Source organism: Haliotis cracherodii, unplaced genomic scaffold (genome assembly GCF_022045235.1).
Source record: "Haliotis cracherodii isolate W230 unplaced genomic scaffold, xgHalCrac1.p SCAF_15, whole genome shotgun sequence".
In the NCBI taxonomy this organism is placed as follows: domain Eukaryota; kingdom Metazoa; phylum Mollusca; class Gastropoda; order Lepetellida; family Haliotidae; genus Haliotis; species Haliotis cracherodii.
This window is the reverse complement of record NW_027266270.1, coordinates 19,634,311-19,656,339: the sequence shown is the minus strand read 5'-3', so window position 1 is coordinate 19,656,339 and position 22,029 is coordinate 19,634,311. Positions and strand designations below refer to the sequence as shown.

General features: G+C 41.8%; 1 protein-coding gene across 6 annotated transcripts in view; it reads left to right on the top strand.

The window, feature by feature from the left end:
- Positions 1 to 263: 263 nt before the first annotated feature.
- LOC139462356 (probable cytochrome P450 12a5, mitochondrial) overlaps positions 264 to 22,029 on the top strand; it is a 35,438-nt gene continuing 13,672 nt past the window's right edge. The window contains exons 1-3 of one of the 6 annotated variants that reach the window (XM_071244016.1): positions 264 to 479; positions 15,074 to 15,327; positions 18,410 to 18,641. In XM_071244016.1, coding sequence (XP_071100117.1) covers positions 15,093 to 15,327; positions 18,410 to 18,641 — 467 coding nt within the window. In that variant the 5' untranslated portion in view covers positions 264 to 479; positions 15,074 to 15,092. The other 5 variants (XM_071244014.1, XM_071244018.1, XM_071244019.1 and 2 more) reach the window with 5 other exon arrangements.

The following is a 22,029-nucleotide window of genomic DNA, read 5'->3' as shown; positions in this document are numbered from 1 at the left end:
GGCTATCATATTGCCTCACATTCGTGGCCTCGTGACATGAAACACATTTATTTACACGTGAACGCAACAAGCATCGCGAGAGGCATTTAATCATGTATGTATATGTAACTCGACGTTTCTGCAAAGGTCTAGCACGAAGTATTGAACTTGCGATAAACATTGTCACCACCAAACTTGCCGATGCAAGACGGAGCAGTACAGGGAACACGTTTTCATTCAGTTGACTGTAAATAGCTTTCCTCGGAACCGCTTGAGTGGTCAGTCTGTGTGCTGCTTCAGAATAATGTTGACTGCTTGTGTATTTCCATGTGACATTCCCTTCGTATCTTGGCTTGTGTTTATTGGTTACTTGGGTCTGTTCATTGCCGACGTACACCCCTCATTTTTGTGATCCGTGTGCAAATATCACTTGAGTGGCGGGATCGGTGCACATGTACCTAAAGATATCCGCGAACAAAATATACGGTCGCCTTTCCCAGGTGAGACTCATTCATTGAACATTGCGACGACAAGCTGATAAGGTATTGTGTTGCTTGTGTGTCTTCAAATGTCTCAACTTGTTTCAGATGTCTTGATTACATATTGATATATGTCGTTATTTAACGGTTTGTTTTACTTCATAATGTCATTGTTATTCGTTTAATCGTTTAAAACATTAACTTTAATATGTTAAAAACATTTGATGTTAGACTTACATGATCGTGCATTCGTTTTATGTTTTATCATATGTGTATAAACAGGTACAATATACATAGACATATCCTAACGAATCCTTATGCAATATCATGATTCATATTTGTAAATTGTAAATTTATCAGCTCAAGTTTCAGGTGAACAATAGTTATAGGAATTGTGATAAACATTTTATTCTTGTTAATACGTTGTTATACAGATGATATTTCTACTGCTTAAGTAATCCAATTATTGATGATGAATGTGATCATGCTTTCGACGCAAATTATGATACTTCTGACATGTTTTATTAAACAACGTGGCAATAGACTAATGTAATATTAGTTATGGTCATAATAATGATAATAATCATGCAGGGTCGTCATATCTCGATTCGCTTGCGTCACTTAGGCGTGGGTTCGCATCCCGGACTCGTCCTGATTATGTGTCTAGGTTTGTCAGCACCAAATCCGTGCTTTTGGACTTCATGAACGTTGAAAACGTAGAAACACATGCAGGACTATGGGATACAACCCACATCAGGAAGATGTTAGTGCGATATAACGCGCTGGGAATACTCTTCGACTCGCTCCACTAATATCCCGACGTTGAATACTTGTGTGTATAATCTTAGTTTCGTGGTAACGTGATTCATTCGTACATAATAGTACATAATAGCCGAATGTTATTTCTTTATTACTAAAGGCATTCGAAAATATCATCGTTACCCGACCCGCGTCATAAAACACCCGAATTATTTCCTGGCGTAGACTGACCTGCGCACACCGCTTGTTAGCTAAACCAGTCCGTCGAGATCATAAGGACAGTACGCTTATCAGCTTAAACCTATCCAGATCTGTTCAACGTGCCGCCGCTATACAATTAATACTAATGAAGAGGTAGACTGTTAACAAATGTTATAACAATAGACACAATTACCTGAACCAACGGTGATGTCGAACACTTTTTGATTGAATAACCTGGTGCTCTTGACCCCATAGCTTTAGTAGCGCGTAGGTCACAAAGTACGTCGTTCGTATTATAAGACACGTCCTGAAGGTACTATACACAGCGATGTTATCAGCCATACCATAATGTCGGGCGACCCACTTCACTCAGCCGTCCTTGACACTGGGTAGCGAATAGCGTTCCCTTTTTTGACGCATTCCTCCAACTTGCATCATCAGTCCCCGTGAGTAGAGATTCAGGGTGATCTTGCACTGATGCTATGTTTACGTAGAGACTGGAAGTTGATTTTTGTATTGTCGTTAAATTAGTTTGTGGCTTTTAATGTTGCCTTGCTCCAATGCTGTACTAAATATAAATCCATGGATGTGTGGTAATTCTATTCTCATAAGACAGTCTAAGGAATCCAGTCTCTTATAGGGACAACTTGTTCTTATTACAGTAAACTACGGTTATAACGAACTCACAGGGGCACTAATTTCAGTTCGATATTGCCGTAGTTCGTTATAATCATTTATAGCTAAAATGGATAGAATTATCATTAAACCGCCCGCATGTTATCGGAAATGAGCGGGCCACTGTAACTTGATAATGCCCTCATATTGATTGACGACGGGCCATTATCAAGCTCGTTGTTAGGTGACGTCATAGGATAGGGATAGTTGACGTCACGTTCAATAGTGACGTCATCTGGTTTGTTCTATGACGTTTCCATACTTGTAAAAGTGGGTCAGTGACATCCGTGTTGATTGCAGTAAATGTTTTAAAACCGATATTGTTGTTTCTTTTTATTTGATAACTAATTCCATCCATTTTAGCTATAATAACGGTAACGCTATTTTTCAGGGCATTATCATTTGCAGAAGCCCTCGGGCTTTTCAACTGCCCTCCTTCGTCGGGCAGTTAATGGAAGACCTCGGGCTTCTGCAAATGATAATGCCCTGAAAAATAGCGTTACCCTTATAATATACAGTGTATATATAGCTGGACAGGGCAGAAAAAACAGTTCGTTATATCCCTCATTTCATTATAAGCGTGTTCGTTACAATCGAAGTTTACATAATCAGAACTTATGATTTAAGATGAGGTGAAATAGGGTTTAACGTCGCGTCCAAGATTATTGCACTTATAAAGCGACGTGCGTGTACGTGTGTGTTTGTGTGGCTGCTTGTACTAGTCCGGACTGATGCCGATTTATAGTGCTAGACCACCGACATACCATGCCGCAGTTTAACATGAATTCCCCACCAAGACATTGTTTACTGACTCCGAGCCGACCAGTCCTTGCTTTAGCCCCTTAATGCCGAGCGCCAGACAGGGTAACAGCAAGTACCATCTTTTAACGTCTTTTGCAGTTCAGAGGTTTTTTATGCACTTGTCTTATGCACTGAATATAAGTATCTTACCTTAATGCTTGTCATATTTTTGGATGACCCTCCCGATGTCCTTCAACATTTTATTATGACCATCCCCGAAAAGACAAAAAACATTTATACTTAATAATAATACGTCCATTTTGTCAAGACCCTCACCAAATATGTGTAACTCCTAAAGACTATCGTATGTTGGGTGACCTTCCCCAGGTTTTCTCTGACCCATCCTATCCTATAATAAATGACCGGTCCCTCATGTCGTGCTTTCCGTCCGTCCGTTGTTAACCCGTTAAGGGAGGCGGGGTCGGGCGCATAAGGCAGTCCTAACACTCAGGGCTCAAGCATAATGTGTGTCTGTAAGGTTACAGACCATCGGAAGCCTATGTTAAAGTATGGGAGAGATCTTAGCGCTAAGATCGCTTTGTGCAAGTGGGCCCAGATGACGATGCCTTACTGTCTAACAATTATCGATAACCTCAAATAATGATGGCTTAGTTTCATACATGACGCTGTTACAATCTCTCTCTCTCTCTCGCGTACCAAAATCATCATTATCATGGCCTGTTCATGGTGTTCACATGCATGTAGTTGCATGTTGGAAAAATAGTTCAGTAAGAACAATATTAAAATTACATCGACACGGAACTACCATAATGACTTTTCCATGGTCCGATTAATTCCGTATTTATTTGAGAAGTGTATGTGTGTATGCTTTATATTGGTTTTGGCTATTTAGATGAGACATTTAGATAACCGGAACATTAGGACGAGATGTACGGATAACCCATTCACGACATCTTGCAAAACATATTTATGAACCATATGATTTAAGATACGCTAGAGTTCCTCGGAAAATTTAAATTGTCTCTCTCTCTCCCTCTCTCTTTCTCTCCCTCTCTCTCTCTCTCTCTCTCTCTCTCTCTCTCTCTCTTTCACTCTCTCTCTCCCCCCCCCCCCCCCTCTCTCTCTCTCTCTCTCTCTGTGAGATGAGTTAATGAGTAGTGAGTGAGTTGATATTAAACGTCACATCGGCAATATTTCAGCCTATCGTGGAGACTCTCCGAGATGAAGGAGGGACGGGGAGCAGGCTCAGTGACTCGGGTGTATACGTGTCATCTTTCACACCGAGCGTTTTTTTATTTCATACATATCAAGACGATAAAAGGTAAAAACTTCCGAGGCTTGCCGCGGGGTTTAAAACTTTTATCGACCAGTGTTGATACGTTTGATGTCAAAAGACACGAGGGTGAGATTCTATTGTTTTCCAACATCATTTCATTTCAGTTTGTAACAGTAGTCATCAATACATTGAGTGTACAAAGTAGAGCTAGCCAGCATCGGTGGAAGACAGATTAGTGATGTCATTAGATCGTGACGTCATAGTAACCGATGACGTCACAATGGCATGCAAAGCATTGTGATGCAATTTATTGTAAGTCCTTCGTCAAAAGTTCGGGACTTACAACATTCACTCACTCGGGACAGATAATGTGTGACATCCTCGTAGCCAGTTGGTGAATCCCTAAATATCACCCGAGTGATATCTCCATGGTTGGTCTGTTGTTTAACGCCGCACTCAGCAATATTCCAGCTATATGGCGGCGGTCTGTAAATAATCGAGTCTGGACCAGACAATCCAGTGATTGATGTCATGAGCATCGATTCACGCAATTGAGATACGATGACATGCGTCAACCAAGTCAGCGAGCCTGACCACCCGTTAGTCGCCTCTTACGACAAGCATAGTCGCCTTTTACGACAAGCATGGGTTGCTGAAGACCTATTCTACCCCCGATCTCCACGGGTCGATATCTCCAGTGAATTATTTGATAGGCATTAGCTAGAAGTTGACGGATGACAAAGAAGACACTATTTATGGTTCAAACAAAGTTACGTGAACTTTATTGATAGTTGGATAGACGCAATCATTTTGCTAACACTCAAATAGTTTGAGTATGGGTACTAAATCGTCCCATAGTCTTCCTTGAAAGGTTCCCCTCCCATAGTTAAACAAGAGCGGTCACCCTCCCATAGTATAGCATAGTAAAGTGAATATCACTTGAGGATTAGTTTGAGGCATTTACTTGATTGGAACTTTGTTTTAAGTAGGAGAAAGTCCTCAATCTCCCGATTATTTTCGCATTTGAAACTTGTTCTCGGCCTAACGGACTCGAACAAGCTTCACGTGCGAAAATAAACGCGAGATTTCGGACAATCTCCTATACATAACAACTTCTTTATTTACCATAGATGCTGGGTTGTTAGCCCTGCTTGACAACGGTATAAGGATCTATACCGAAACGTTGCCTTTACAGACGTTGTTATACATAAATTGAGTCTACTTTGATATCTCCAGTGGTAGCCAGTGTTGGGGGATAAAACGGAATTGCAGTTACCGTATTCGAGGTAATAAGCGCCCTGTTCATATAGGCACCCACGGTGATATTTGCTAATATATTGGCCAGTGAACAATCCCAATTAACACCCCCTCCGATTGATCAATGTACACAGAACTTATTTATTCATGTATAATACGCACTCGTGTGTTATATGCACCCTTAATTATTGGCAATTAAATTCTGGAAAATTATATCTGTCGTACATAAACATTTCAGGCTGTCAGCATAAACCACGGAATTTACGATAAAATCATATTCTAATAATTGCCCCCTATTTCTAATTTATGTCGAATACGGTAATTGAAACCTAAAACACAACCGTGTCACAACGTCGCAAACACAACTCGGCTGTCATCGGAATAACGTAAACATCAGATCACACTCGCATCGTAACCCACACCTACGCTAGAGATAGTATAATTATTATCACATGTGATAACAGGGGTCACTACCGCCACGCCCACTGCATACATTTCCTTATCGTCTGTAAATAAACGGCGTGTTACGACGTAAATTGTAATAAAAAGGTAAATTGTAATACTTGCAGCAAATTGTAATAATTTTCAATACTTGCAGCAAATTGTAATAATTTTGAAAATTATTACAATTTGCTGCAATTATTACAATTTACCTTTTTATTACAATTTACGTCGTAACACGCCGTTTGCAAAGTACGCCTACTTTTCAAATAGAATTCACTGACAATACCTAGTCAACTAAATTACATAATTTTTTTAGATTTAATACATGATGTCTAGGATCAGCTTGACTACACGTGAAGATCCGAGTTATAATTGATCTTCAGCAACCCATGCTTGTCGTAGGAAGGATATTGCCGAGTGCGGCGTTAAACAAACAAACAAACATTCAAACAAACAAGAAACTAATCAAATATAAACAGGAGTGTTTATTTTCAAGTTGAGCCTGTCGAAAGGTCAACTTTTAAGCATTGTTTTACATTAAAGACAATCTGTTCACTTGTATTGTGAAATCGTTGGTACATACATTGAGGCGAGTTTGAATGTACTTTTAATCGACAATTCACTGTCATCAATGTGAATGAATGTGTGGTTCACCGACGGTCGGTCCCTTTCTGCACTCTCCGCTCTGCGGCCTTGACCTGAGGTGAAATCGATGTTGGCTAATTCATTATACAACACCCTCGGCCCGGTTCGGTCGTTCTCGGCCAGCCACAAACGCTCGCGGACATTGCATCGTATAAATCCGGGTCATAGTTCGATACGCATCGCTATAGTGACATTCAGATACAAGGTACGTCATAGTAGTCTACTTGTTTCAAGTGTGAGACACGGTCACGAGTTCGGTGATCCCTCGGCTTAGCAATAACTTTACACCTGAACGAAAATGACCTGAGGGGTCATGTGTCTCAAAAGGAGGCCAACATTCGGGTCATTTTGACATCTCTGACTGACAAGGTGAGTTGTGTTTCATTGACATCTGTGTGAGGTACGAAATGCGAGCTATCGATTTGTTTACAAGTATATCGTACATTGTAGGCCTTATCGTACATATAGCTTGTTTGTTTTTTTCACCATGGCTCCCCTAACAAATTCAGTACGCGTCTAAGGAAGTTTCTGCAGACGAAGATGTAGTTGTGTAAAATGTCCTGTACTGAATAACGTCCCCGGTTCCTATTACAGTAAACTACGGTTATAACGAACACGCTTATAACGAACTGATGGATATAACGAACTTACTTTTTTGGTCCCGACTATTCGCTGTAGTTATGCTGTATATATGCTTATACCGAACTACGGTTATAACGAGCTAAAATTAGTAGTCCCTTTGAGTTCGTTATAAGCGTACTTTACTCTACCGCGAGTACGAATACCGGAATCGCCCTGATTGTGTTTATTGGTTAGTGTGCATCCTATCCTTCTGCATTAGTTTCACCATGTCGTAAACATCTGCATGACTCCGGGTTTTCCTCCCTCATAAAACTGACACGCTGTAATACAACTGCAATTCTGTTCAAATCGGCGTTAAAAAGGAGCACTGATCTAACGCAATTCCCCGGGACTGGTTGTTGCCTTTGTTATTGTTTTTCCCCAGTGAGTACCCGGATGTATAGCAGAAATCTAGACTAGTTCGCGACCTCTGCTGCGCCATTCGTAAGCGCCATTAGTCACTTTTATTGGTAGTAATAAGGGCGTATGGTCACATTGATCAACAAAATGAAATAAAGTTTTCGAGATAATAAGGAAATGTAAGTATCTTTGTGGGTAGCATCGGTAATGGTGACGAAGTTTTGATAAGACACTTGCTTGGTAATTTTGCGATTTTCGTTTACACTATTTTGACTTGCAACACAAAGTAAATATTTCACCTGAGCATTGCTTTTTTATAGTGTGTATATTTTTTTACTGTGAAATGTGTAACAAATTTATGAAACGTCTAAATATTCAGTTATTTTACAAAGTGACTGAAAAACATTTCCATCTGTATTATTATGATAACGAATTCCAAACATTTTAATGTCATCACCAATTTTAAGAGACTGAAAATGTAACGTTGAAAAGTACATTTCTATATTGTTTGGCTTCTAATTCTACATAATAATCTGTTGTGATGTTTGTATGCCCTTTTGATCGTCTTAATCAATTTGGACAGATTTTTTAGTCAAAATGACTGAAATATTTACACATTTTATAAAGTGCCTGAGAGAATCACATTTTACAAATTGACGGTAATATATACACGCTTACAAAGGAAAAGACCTGTGAAAACAACGTCTATCGCTCATTAAGGAATTTCCCAACCAAGACGTAGAGAAACAAGAACGAATCGGTTCAAATGAAGGAAAACAAAATGCAAATATCATAATTAGAACCTACCAAATTTATGTGTATAAATTTTAGGCAGCTTCCTTGTTCGAGGAATGTATCCGTGAATATCCACACAAAGGAACAATATCCCACTCGTCTGCAGCTGTACAAAGAAACTTATTCGATGTCACGTGTAACAATCAAATATTTTAAAAAATATATATCGTTTCGGGATATTATAAGCCGTGTTCGTTTCTGAACTGATCACCTGGATTGTTTCAGGTGTTTTACATAGGTGTTAAGTCTCAATGGTCGGCTGAGAAAGCCCACGTGACAACTATTTTCTTTACGTCCACGGTTCCTAAAAAATCCATTGAGTGATAGATAACAATGATCAATCAATCAACGTATTAACGGTTAACCCTTTGAACAAATTGTATGTTGTTTTTACATCGGCACTTCACGCCATGATATGAGTGTATTCCCTTTGTTTTAGTAAACCTAGACATGTAAACACTCACTCTTGACATATCCACTGTGCAAGATAACAGTGATTAATCAATCAACGTATTTTCTGTTAATCCTTTGATGACTTGGAACGATCCGTTGATTTACAAAAAAAAGTAAATCAACTGATCATTCATCTCTTGCTGGGCTGCCACGTGCATATTACATAACACACATTTCACCTCACTTCAAACCTGGATTTAGATTGAATAATTACCCCAGACACAATAAATGCCAAATGGTAACCTTTGTCAGGTAATCTAAGTGGCGCTACCACTAATTGTACCTGTAATAAATTCATTAACTGAGCATCAAGTGAATGACGACAACTACACAAGTGTAGGGTTAGACGAGAAAACGTGGATGACAACAAGTGTGTAGTAATCGTAATATCGACGCAAGCCGAAATCCGAAATTCACTGCATGGATACATTTTTTAGTATTAAACTATAACCATCTGGGGGTATTTCCAAATGACGACATCCGATGAGCTCCGCTGTTCTTTTTGTCTGTTTGTTTAGGCTGAAGAAATTAATTAACATGCGCCCTTTGTCGAAATCGTTATAGATCACAGTTAACCAATCAGTGTTTATGCAAAAATGCGTAAAACAAATATTGCCTCCAGCCTCCAAGTTTATTAAGCTGTCCTTGCAGACGGTAGCCCAGTCTCTGGTCACGCTCAGTTGCGTTGCGTATCATCCGGGTACTCACGGGGAAAAAAACAAAACCAAAGGCAACAACCAGTCCGGGAAATTGCGTTAGATCAGTGCCCCTTTAAACCCAACTAGCGCACTCAGAGTTGCTATAATGCTGTGTTAGAACAGTGTTTGGCGTGAGGGTTTGGCTGCTAGTGTTTTCAACCCGTGTGTAGTGCTTATACTGATCAAGACATTGTATTCCCGTGTTATAGGTTTTCCGACGCTAAAGAAACATTCGTAGTTTTCACTCTTATCACATGAACAACTGTAAAACATCTCAATGACATTCGCTTATGAAAGACAACTTTCTGAGTATAGCTATCATCTGAATATTTACAATGTCTGTGTGATGCTACGACCCCCGTTATAGCGCGAGGAAGCGCGATAAACATGGCCGTCCGAAAACGTTTGATATCCCAAAATCTATGATCCGACGATACAGGTAGGTGTCGTATGGTCTGCTTCAGTATCTGCTGATCTAATCGAATTCTCCTCCAACCTCGACCCCACCCTCCTCCAACCTCAACCCCACCCTCCTCCAACCTCAACCCCACCCTCCTCAGACTTCAACCACACCCTCTCCTTAACGGATCCGTTCGGTCACACAACTCCTGACGGTGTGAGGTGCACCGATATATTCCACGTGTCGCGGACAGAAATAGAATTCCCTTCTATCCCCGGGGCTATAACTTGTTCTCTCAGAGCCTTCCTTCAAGCGATGTGAGGAGTTCACACACAGTGTTTGACCTTCGAGGAGAGGTTTCAGGACACCGATAATGTAAGTGGACATTCTGTTCTATAACTATATCCGCCTCCGAGGGTTATTCGATTAAATATTCAACTGTTATTCCTTCATCGAAAGCTGTCTACCCCCGTCTGCGGTAAAGAGAGGATGTGACGACCCAGATATTGGACACATTCTCTTTATGCTGATATGGATTTAGGCAGTAATAAAAGTTATTTTTGGCAATACATAAACGTAGAGTGCATAACTATTTACTGTGTTATTTAAACGCCCTTGGGTACAATTCACTATTTCACATTCAACTAATGCGCATAAGCGGTGCATCATGCTATCCCGAACAAAACAAATTCTTTTTCTAATCGTTATAGTCAGTGTCCAATACCCAAAAGGTCAAAGGTCAAGGCATATGCATGGTGACACCCCATTACCGTTCACATCGAAATCACATCTCGGAATTACCAGCGCCCGTTTAAATATGTCAAGGCTGGCTTATTACTGTTTGATTGACATTTATAAGTTGGTTTGACTGACATTCTAGAAGTTGGTTTGACTGACATTCTAGAAGTTGGTTTGAAAGTTTATACATTTCTAATTTACTGCATTTAGCGACGTTCCAGTGTAGATTCCTGCATCGTTATCAACTTCCCGATTTTATATATTAACGTCAATGTCAAAATTCAGTCAATTTGTAAAAATACTGATATTTTAGGGAAATATTAAAGTAACACTTATACAATGTATTTTTCTACCTGGCAGGGTTTACGGACGATTATGCTCCGGGGTAACGTATTCTGAGAATGCGTGTGATGACGTATGATAATTATTTTAATCTCATGTTTGTTAAACGGTCTGTATTGATAGGAGATGAATACAAGACAGTTATCCAAACTCATTACAATGAGCCTGAACACCCGATCCTTAAGTCGCCTCAAGGATCATGCGGACCGACCGGTGAACATCGGGGACAGATAGATCTTCAGCAACCCATGCCGTTAAAGGCGACAATGCTTGTCGTAAGAGGCGACTAACGGGATCGGGTGGTCAGGCTAGCTGACTTGGTTGATCCATGTCATCGTATCTCACTTGCGTAGATCGATACTCATGATGTCAATCACTGGATTGTCTGGTCCGGACTTGTTTATTTACAGACTGCCGTCATTGAGCAGGAATATTGCTGAGTGCGGCGTTTAACAACAGACAAACAAGCAAACCCAACAACCTATGCTAGTTGTAAGAGGCGACTAACGGGATCGGTTGGTCAGGCTGAGTGGCTTGATTGATTGCGTGTCATCGAACTATGACCATAACTAGTTATATCAATCACATGTTTGTCTGGCCCAGAATTGAAAAAAAAAATATCTACAGCCCCCATCTCATAAGCAAATCAAAATTTGTGCACGCCTGTCATCGTGTGCAAGAATGATGGATCCTAACGATTTCGATCACTGGATTGTCTGGTTCAGACCTTGTCATTTGTGGACCGCAGTCGTACAGCTCGAATATCAATGCATGCGGGGTTAAACAACAACCAAAACAAAGCTTGTTATCAAGCACATGACGCATGGAGAACAATAACAGGAACACAATAAAAACCCTCCCCAAAGCACGATAAAGTATTAGTTGCGTTAACTTCGAAAAGGATTTTTTTATAATTACCAAATCGCTAATCGTGTTATACAAAACATGTTATAACACATTACGTCGACATATTACGACGAACAAAGTCGAATAACAGTAAAGACTAATTCCATGATTCCACGGTCTTAAGTTTAGTCGGTGACGCAAGCGCTGTAGCCACGAGCATCTACATTCAGAGATGAGGTGAATGGGGTTTAACGTCGCGTCCAAGATTATTGCACTTATATAGCGACGTGCATGTACGTGTGTGTGTTTGTTTGGCTGCTTGTACTAGTCCGGGCTGATGCCGATTTATAGTGCTAGCTCACTGAGATACCATGCCACAGTTTAACATGAATACCCCACTCAGACACAGTATACTGACTCCGAGCCGACCAGTCCTTGTTTGAGCCCCTTAATGCCGAGCGCCAAACAGGGTAACAACAAGTACCATCTTTTAACGTCTTTTTGTGTGACGCGGCCGGGGATCGAACCCCGGACCTTTCGCTCTCCGGGCGGACGCTCTTCCACTAGACCACGGAGGCGGTCATCTACATTCAGACACACAACTACTAAAGGGCAGACCGCCTCGGTAGTCTGGAGGATAGAGTGTCAGCCCGGTAAGCGGAAGGTCGGTGGTTCGATTCCCGGCCGCGTCATACCAACATAAGTTAAAAGTTGGTGCTTATTTAACGTGTCTGGCGCTCAGCATTAAGAGGGTAAGACAAGGACTGGTCGGGTCGGAGTCAGTATACCGCAGTTGAACATGAATACCCCACTCAGAGTCAATATACTGTGTCTGGTGTTAAAGCCCATTTCACCTCACCTCTGACAAGCAATATTCAGCAGGAAGTTATGACTTCAAAGCCATAAATTGCCCAGTTATAGCATTTGGTGAATTGCGAAGATAATTCCATGTCCTTCTTATAATAGAATTTGTCACACACAAAAAACGAATTTTTTAAATTAAAAACATTGAAAAGAAGTTCCCTTTCTTTCCATGTGTGATTACACCATTAAGAAATATGCTTTCATACTAAACCTTGGCAACACCAAATCAAGAATGTGTCAAGAAACTTGACTTTGCGAATTACGTGAATTTTGAATGTAAGCTATGCCTGTGCTTGAAGCTACGTGATGTGCAATCGAATGTCGTATTTACTTCTCGTCAGTGTACGAGTAATTAGGAGCTAAACACTGTTTTTTCAATGTGGAGCAAGGTTACCTGTAGATTTAACCGCGCTAAATAAAGCAGCTTGCGGTTTCAAATGTTAGATGCAGCGCGGTTAATTCTAGTATCAAGTATTCCAGCTTTACATTGAAAACACAATCTGTTTATCTCCATTTAACCATGACCACATAAGACGCGAACTCAATAGATTTCCTAACACGAAAGAGGTCGGATTTTATTCGGTCGTGGTGGCATTGAGATAAACATAATAAATAATAATTATTGTATTTTCAATGTAGAGCTGCGTGTTAGGTTCCAAATCCAACTTAGCGTGCTTAAATATACAGGTAACCTTGGTCTACATTGAAAACACAGTGTGTTTATCTCCTAAATATCTTAATACTGTTTTACAAATGTAGATGAGTATCAACAGTGTACCTCTTGGTGACATCGGTAGCCGAAGTGTCTGTTTTGAAGTGCTCACTGATAATATTTTATGTCTGAAACAAACGCCCGAGCAAAATGTAGTAGTAGTTGTAGTTGGAGCTGTAGTAGTAGTAATGGCGTAGTAGGAGTAGCAGTTGTGGTAGTAGTAGTAGTACTAACAGCAGCAGATGTAGTAGTATAGTATGATAGTAGTAGCAGTAGTAGTAGTAATATAATAGTAGTTGAAATGCAACGGCAGTAATAGTGGCATAGTAGAAGTAGTAGTAGTAGTAGTAGTAGCAGTAGTATTAAATGTATAGTAACAGTAGTAGTTGTAGTTGTAGTAGTAGTAGTATAGTAGAGAATTAATTGTAGTTGTCGTATGGTAGTAGTTGTAGTGGTAGTAGTACAGTAGTCGTGGTAGTAGTTGTAGTAGGAGTAGTGGTACAGTTGTTTCAGTAGTAATGTGGTAGCTGTATAAGTTGTTGTGGTAGTGGTAGATTTAGCAGCAGCAATAGAAGTTTAGAAGTGGTAGTAGTAGCAGCAGTAGTAATATAAGTAGTAATAGTAGTAGCTATTGCAGGAATAGTAGTAGTATCGGCAGCAATAGTCGTTGTAGTATCTGTAGCAGCAGTAGTAGTGGTAGTAGCAGTAGTAGCAACAGTAACATTAGTGGGAGTATTAGCTGTATCAGCAGTAGTATTGTCAGTAGTAGTAGCTGTAGTAGTAGCGGGATAGTCGAAGTAATGGTTGTAGCTATTGCAGGAATAGAAGATGTATCGACATCAGTAATCGTCGTAGTAGCTGTAGCAGTAGTAGTGGTAGCAGTAGTAGTAGTTGTTGCAGTGGTAGGAGTAGCAGCAGCAGCACAAGTAGTAGCTGTAGCAGCAGTAGTATAAGTAATAGTAGTAGCCATAGTTATATAAGTAGTAGTTACAGTAGCAGTATAGTGGTAGTCGTAGTACCAGCAACAGTAGAAGTAGTAGTAGTAGTAGATGTAGCAGGAGCAACAGTAGTAGTAGATGTAGCAGCACCAACAGTAGTAGTAGTAGTAGTAGTTGTAGCAGCAGCAGTAGCAGTAGTACTAGTAGTAGATGTAGCAGCACCAACAGTAGTAGTAGTAGTGGTAGTAGATGTAGCAGCAGCAGTAGAAGTAGTAGTAGTAGTAGTAGTAGTAGCAGCAGAAACAGTAGTAGTAGATGTAGCTGCAGCATTAGATGTGGTAGTAGTAGCAGCAAAAACAGTAGTAGTAGTAGATGTAGCAGCAGTAGTATAGGTAATAGTAGTAGCCGTAGTTATATAAGTAGTAGTTGTAGTAGATGTAGCAGCAGTTCATGTGGTAGTAGTAGTAGATGTAGCAGCAGTAGTAAAGGAAATAGTAGTAGCCGTAGTTATATATGTAGTAGTTGTAGTAGATGTAGCAGCAGTAGATGTGGTAGTAGTAGATGTAGCAGCGTCAGTAGTATAGGTAATAGTAGTAGCCGTAGTTATATAAGTAGTAGTTGTAGTAGATGCAGTAGCAGTATACTGGTAGTCGTAGTACCAGCAACAGTAGTAGTAGTAGTAGCAGCAGCAGCAACAGTAGTAGTAGATGTAGCAGCAGCAGCAACAGTAGTAGTAGGAGGAGGAGCAGGAGGGGGGGGGGGGGGGGGGGGGGGAGCGGAGGAGGAGGAGAGTTCTTGACTTATTCGACTGTCTGTTGTTTTCTTCCAGATAGTTAAACAACACGACCATGTTCGGCCGAGAGGTACTGCTCCGCGCTGAACGGGAGGCCACCAGACAACTCCGGCGGCTGCAACAACAGCGCTTCAGGGCAACAGTGACGTCGGTACAGGACCGCACCACGGAACCTGGTCTCCAGGCTCAACCAGAACCAAGTTCCTCCAGTTCTGCTTTGCCATTTGAACAGATCCCGGGCCCCAGGAGTCTGCCAGTCATCGGAACTCGCTGGCTGCACATGCCTGGAGGTGAGCGGGGCAACTCAGGTTCTGTTGACAATATGGGGCAGTTGATGTGCATCCTGGTAGCACAGGGGAGATCACTCACCTGATGAGGTAGCCTCGGACCGGTGTATGCAAATAGAGAAAAACAGATGTTGGAATCCACACATAGGGTCTCCCCGTGGGGAACAAGCTGGCTACAGGATTATATATCATAACGTATACATCATTTTGGGTACCATTTATACTGATGGTTGGAGTGAGACGGGCCTTAGCTTATATGCCCCGAATTTCATTAAAGAAAAATGCCGGGCATAAGAAAGAATACACTCATGTTTGATGATGGATAAAATTGAAACAAACAAGAAATGATTATTCAATGGTGACGTATTTGATAGGGGTACCATAATCATATTTGTGTTTTGGACCTTAAGTTTGCAGTGTTTCTGCGACTGTTTTCAGACAGGTAAGGTTTTGATAACGGTTTAATGAAATTCAGTTTTTAAGTGTATAGTTCGTTTGCCCGGCAGTTTATTATGGCCTTTCAGAGTTATGTTGGATGGGGGTGGGGGATATTGGTGGGAATAAGAAACGTCAATTCAAGAGAACAACCATCTTCCCATGGCAAGAGAATTAACTGACTAAAGTCCAGTTTCCACCCTCGCCGATCCAGGCTGGAATTACTGGGCTCGATCGTAGCGCCACCAGTGGCTATTACCAGTCATGTCCCTTCTAAGCCTCTCCTATGGACCAATCAGATTCCACCTCTCGTATCACTTGCGTTTGCTTCACAATGGTGGCGCCTACTCAAAACGATCTGATCGATAATCAAGATCTATATTGTGATAAAACGGGTCTTACATCGCGAAATGCATCAAATCACGTGAGCTCCTTGATTAAAAACATGAAAAGATTTGGAAAATATCTGCTGACAAAGAGTTGGCGGTGCACATGTTTTGCAAATCCTGCAATCGACCGAAATCTGCACGACTGTTTACGAAACGGATTTCGATTTCGGTGCGCGAATTTGATTGGACTATGCATAGACTCGTTAGTCCAGCCAAAATGTAACTCCGTAATACCAGCCTAGTTCGGCAAGGGTGGAAACTGGACTTTTATAGTCAGTTAACTCTCTTGCCTCGGGAAGATGGAGAACAACGGGCAATATAAACTATATTGAATGGACCACTGAAAATCAGGGATGACACTAGGTGTCCTCGAAAGTCCACATTTACCACGTAGGGGAATTCCACCAAGGCAACCACAGGATAATAATGTGGGATTAGAACCTGAAAAAAAATAGAGAATTGTGTTCGTAATATCCGTAGTTTACTGTAACTCTACTTCTGAGCTGATTATGAGAAGGAGTGCGTCCGCTTGAAGCAAACGTAGCTAGGGTTAAAGTGTTCCGGGGTCAACGCACTAGTCTATTTACCCGTGTCAACAAGCTTTGTATAACTTTCATGATCTGTGAGAAGGAGCAGGGTCACAGCAAGTCAAGCGTGACGCTGTACGTCATAATGGCTTCCTTTCAACGTGTTTGTATCCACGCCTTGGCAATGAATGACGTTAACCCTATATCGTATCTTAAGGTTATCGGTGATCCCCGATTGTTTGCCTCGCTATTCATGTATATACACTGTGTGTGTTCAGGATCTTACGGAGATACAAAATGCACGCAAGTGTTAGTGTCCAAATAACAGATCATAGCTCAGTGAGGCGTGTTCAATGGCAGCCTTTTGACGGTCTATGATGTTTGGAACTAATAGGGGTATTGACGTCACTGGTTGCAGATGTCGGAGCTTATACACGAAACTATGGACACATATACTTTGCCAAAGCATATCATCTTCTGAAACTGGAATTAAATCATACACCCCGCCTCGTCGTTGCCCTGCTTGTTGGTTTCCCGAACCATTATCTGACGTAATTTGTAAAACTGGGTGACAACACACAATTTGACACACGATATTTGAGACCGGAAAGGGGAGATAAATTGTTTTGAAATACGTGTATATACGTAGTTTTTCTTCGTATTCTTGGAAATCCTTTATTGGACAAGATATTTGTGGATTTTGTTTTGAGAAAAGAAGATGCGAACTAAAGCGTTATAATTTCAGGTTTTAATTCCTGCTTTGACACCAATTGCCTGTTCCAAATGACAATAGACAGAGTTCGTATGTCATACTTCGAGCCATGACGATATGGACCTGTGAAGATCCGGGGTAGAGTAGGTCTTCAATAACCCATGCTTGCCGTAAAAGGCGAATATGCTTGTCTTAAGGGGCGACTTACGGGATCGGGTGGTCAGGCTCGTCACTCTCGACGGATGTTGACGGCAAGGCCTTGCGTGCTCCGCTCGTCCGTGTTGACCCCAGGTGTCATTATTGCCAAGTTTACCATGATGATAATTGTAGATTATAAGAATTTATTTTTTTTGTATATACGAACATGAATATATATTGAGGGCGTGGGTGGCCCTGCCGTCTGAGGCGCCGCGATTCGCTGTGCAGAGTTGCGTCCCTTGGGCACGCCAGAAATGACTGTGGGTTCGAATCCCGGTTCGCCCCGATTATGTTTCTAGGTTTGTCAGCAGCATACCCGTGCTCGTGGGTTTCACCGAAGTGATGAACGTCTGAGACCTGCATCACTTCGGGCCTTCCTCCCACATTAAGCTGACACGCCGCTATAACTGAAATACTGTTAAAAGCGGCGTTAAACCCAATTCACTTATTCGGCTATCCTCTTACATCAGTTCGTGATATAACTGAAATATCATCGGGGTGATGAACTAAAGACACACTCACGATCCGTGAAGATTCCGGGGTAGAATAGGTCTTCAGCAACCCATGCATGCCGTAAAAGTCGACTATGCTTGTCGTAAAAGGCGACTAACGGGATCGTGTGGTCAGGCTCGCTGACTTGGTTGATACAGGGCATCGATCCCAATTGCGTGGATCGATGCTCATGATGTCAATCACTGGATTCTCTGGTCCAGACTCGATTATTTTACAGACCGCCGTCATATAGCTGGAATCATGCTGAGTGCGGCGTTAAACAACAAACAAACAAACACAAACAAGTCTAAAGCTCGTATGTCCTTTCTCAGGTCCTCTTCATGGCATGACCTTCTACGAGAAGGTCTGCAAGCTACGGTCAATGTTTGGAGAGATCATACGCGAAGAAGTAGTTCCTGGCTTCCACTTGTTACATCTCTACAAGCCGGAAGACTATGAGACGGTGTACAGGAATGATGGCAAATACCCAGTCAGAAACTCCTTCTTTATGCTCCAGAGGTACAACAAAAAGTACAACGACGGCATCCATGGTATCATTGACAGGTAAATGAGACGCATATTACCACAGTCAAACATCGTTGTGTCGAACCTTGATGTGTCGAACTTTGATGTGTCGAACTACGGTTGTCTTGAAGTTAAAGCAAAGTCCCTGCTTATACCTTCTTTATTTATGATTTCGGTTGTGTCGAACATTGGATTACTCGGAGGTTCCCTCAACTTCGACACAACGGTGTTTGACTGTTTTAGTACAAGTTGTGCTCCTCAGTTGTGATGTTGTCAGTACTCCTCGGTGTTCCATGCACCCCATTACTCCATCACCCGGGAATACATATGACCCGTGAAGATCCAATGTAGAATAGGTCTTCAGCAACCCATGCTAACCGAAAATAACGACGTTGCTTGTTGTAAGAGGCGACTAACGGGATCGGAGGGTCAGTCTCGCATGATTGATGCATGTCATCGTATCCCAATTGTGTTGATCGATGCCCATGATATCAATCACTGGATTGTCTTGACTTGATTATTTAAAGAACCGGCGTCGTATAGCTGGTTTGTTGCTGATTGCGGCGTTAAACAAAAAAAACCCCCAAAACAACTATAGTAATAAAGGAATCGAGTTTTCTTTAACTCATTTTCAGTGGTACACAAATAGTAACTTAACCGTATTATGTAACCACGGTGACGGAGGAATGCTGTGTATAGAAGTCTGTGAAGTATTGATCCGTTTGTTCTCCAATATCAACCATTTTACAATCTGATTAATTAACTTTCATCTGGTTTGCATTTCTTTGTGGAATTTCTGAACAGTGGGCTTCCAATACGTTTCCGGAGACATTTGCCTATAAATACGCTGACGAGTGTTGACCAGCGAAACGTCTGTTTGTTTGTTAACAAAGAAAAAGATTGCCTAACAATGACTGAGAGGAACGCATTGGTCAAGTTTGTGACTGATGATCTACGAACACTGTGGCCGTCATTCGAAAGTAACGGAGATGGTATTCAGTGTCAAATCTCATTTCCTGAACCAGATTCCTGTTATGTCCGAAAGCTTCGCGTCGAGTGAGTGAGTGTGTTAGTTGGGTTTAACGCCGTTTTTAACAGTATTCAATTTATTCGCCCCGTGTCAGCTTAATGTGGGAGGAAACCCCGAAGTGGTACAGATGTTCACCACTTCGGTGAAACCCACGAGCACGGGTATGGTACTGACAAACCTAGAAACATAATCGGGGCGAACCGGAATTCGAACCCACAATCATAGGTTTCTGGCGTGCCCAAGGGGCGCAACTCCGCACAGTGAATCGCGGCGCCTTAGAAGACTGGGCCACCCGTTCCCCCCTACGCGTCGAGATAGCAATAGACGAACTTATGTTCACCTTATTTTTTATCCATAAATTGTCTCAACTTTGTACTCTACGCCGTCGGTATGTCTGGCAGCTGGCACTGTGTCTGTACTTGGCGCTTTCTTTAACGCAGTCAACGCGGGCATAAATCAGGTCGCGCGTCTGCGATGGGAGTTTGGCGGTATCTTCTCAACGCATTTCGACTTGTAGGTGCCGCTTTTCGTTACCGGAGTATAAACCAGGCGTGGTTGACCAAGGTAAAGCCCTGCTTTCAGGCTCTGAGTATCTGTTATGAAAAGTTACATAACCCTTTCATCACTGATTGTTTCCACCAGCTGGCGTCACGAAACGGTAGTGCGCCGTCATCAACCGTACTCAAAGGCACTGCAATGTTTATATCTCGTGAAGAATTCCCAAGCCGCTATGTAAAAATAGCCACTGTTCTTCATTTACGTAAAGACAAAACCATAAGATGTTTATATCCCAATTACTGGTGTAAGCACTCGCGTGTACGCCTACGCTGGTGGAAGATCGTGACGGAGCTATACGTAACTGGTGAGGTGGCGTGACATGGGGTTCAACGTCGCGTCCAAGATTATGGCACTTATATAGAGACGTGCATGCACCTGTGTGTGTATGGCTGCTTGTACTAGTCCGGACTGATGCCGATTTATAGTGCTAGCTCACTGAGATATCATGCCGCAGTTTAACATGAATACCCCACTCAGACACAGTATACTGACTCCGAGCCGACCAGTCCTTGTTTTAGCCCTTCAATTCCGAGCGCCAAACAGGGTAACAACAAGTATAATCTTTTAACGTCTCCGGGTGGACGCTCTACTACTAGACCACGGAGGCGGTCTTATCCGTAATTGAATACAGGTACCTCTATGTGTTCTCAAACATGATGCAATTTGTCCATAAATCCTTATTCCAGTAAGGGGCACAGTTGGTCCATTCGTCTAAGGCCCTGCAATTAGTTTTGCAGAGTTACGTCTCCTGTGCGTTTCTAATTCCTGTGATCGAGGAGTCGATTCTCAGATGTTCCTTGAGTAAGCGCCATCAATTCAAAGTACACTATAATGGACACAATCAATAGTGAACATAATCAGTAGGGACATCACCAGTCGTAGTAAAGTATAATAGCACCAATCTTAAGACAATGAGCCCGCACATTACCCGTCTTAACGCGATCACCCCGGAAATTACAAATCTCAACACAATCAGCCCGAACATCACAAATCTTAACACAATCAGCCCGAACATCACAAATCTTAACACAATCACCCCGTACATCACAAATCTTAACACAATCACCCCGTACATCACCAATCTTAACACAATCACCCCGTACATCACCAATCTTAACACAATCAGCCCGAGCAACACCAATCTTAACACAATAATCCCGAACACCACAAATCGTAACGCAATCAGCCCGGAAAAAACAATCTTAACGCAATCAGCCTGAACACCACACATCTTAACGCAATCAGCCCGAACAACACTAATCGTAACACAATCAGCCTGAACACTACAAATCTTTACTCAATCAATCTAAAAAGCAGCAATCTCAACACAATCAGCCGAAACATCACAAATCTTAACACAATCAACCTGAACACCACAAATCTTAACACAATCGGCCCGAACATCACAAATCTTAACACAATCGGCCCGAACATCACAAATCTTAACACAATCAGCCCGAATATCACAAATCTTAACACAATCTGCCCGAACATCACAAATCATAACACAATCAGCCTGAACACCACACTTCTTAACACAATCACCCTGAACACCACAAATCGTAACACAATCACCCCGAACAAAACAAGTCTTAACACAATCAGCCTGAACACCACAAATTTGAAGCCAACACACGTGACACAAGTGACATACCGTTTAAAGCGGTGTTAAAACCGTACTCACTGATCCTGTAAAAGTCGTTTTGACGGAAGCTGTAATCTAACCATTGAAGACTCATGGTCGTTATCTCCAGGACTATATGTGACAGGTTGTAATGGCTATAAAGGGGACAGCGTCGTGCATATAGTGCACCTTTAGTTCCCTGTAAATCAACACCT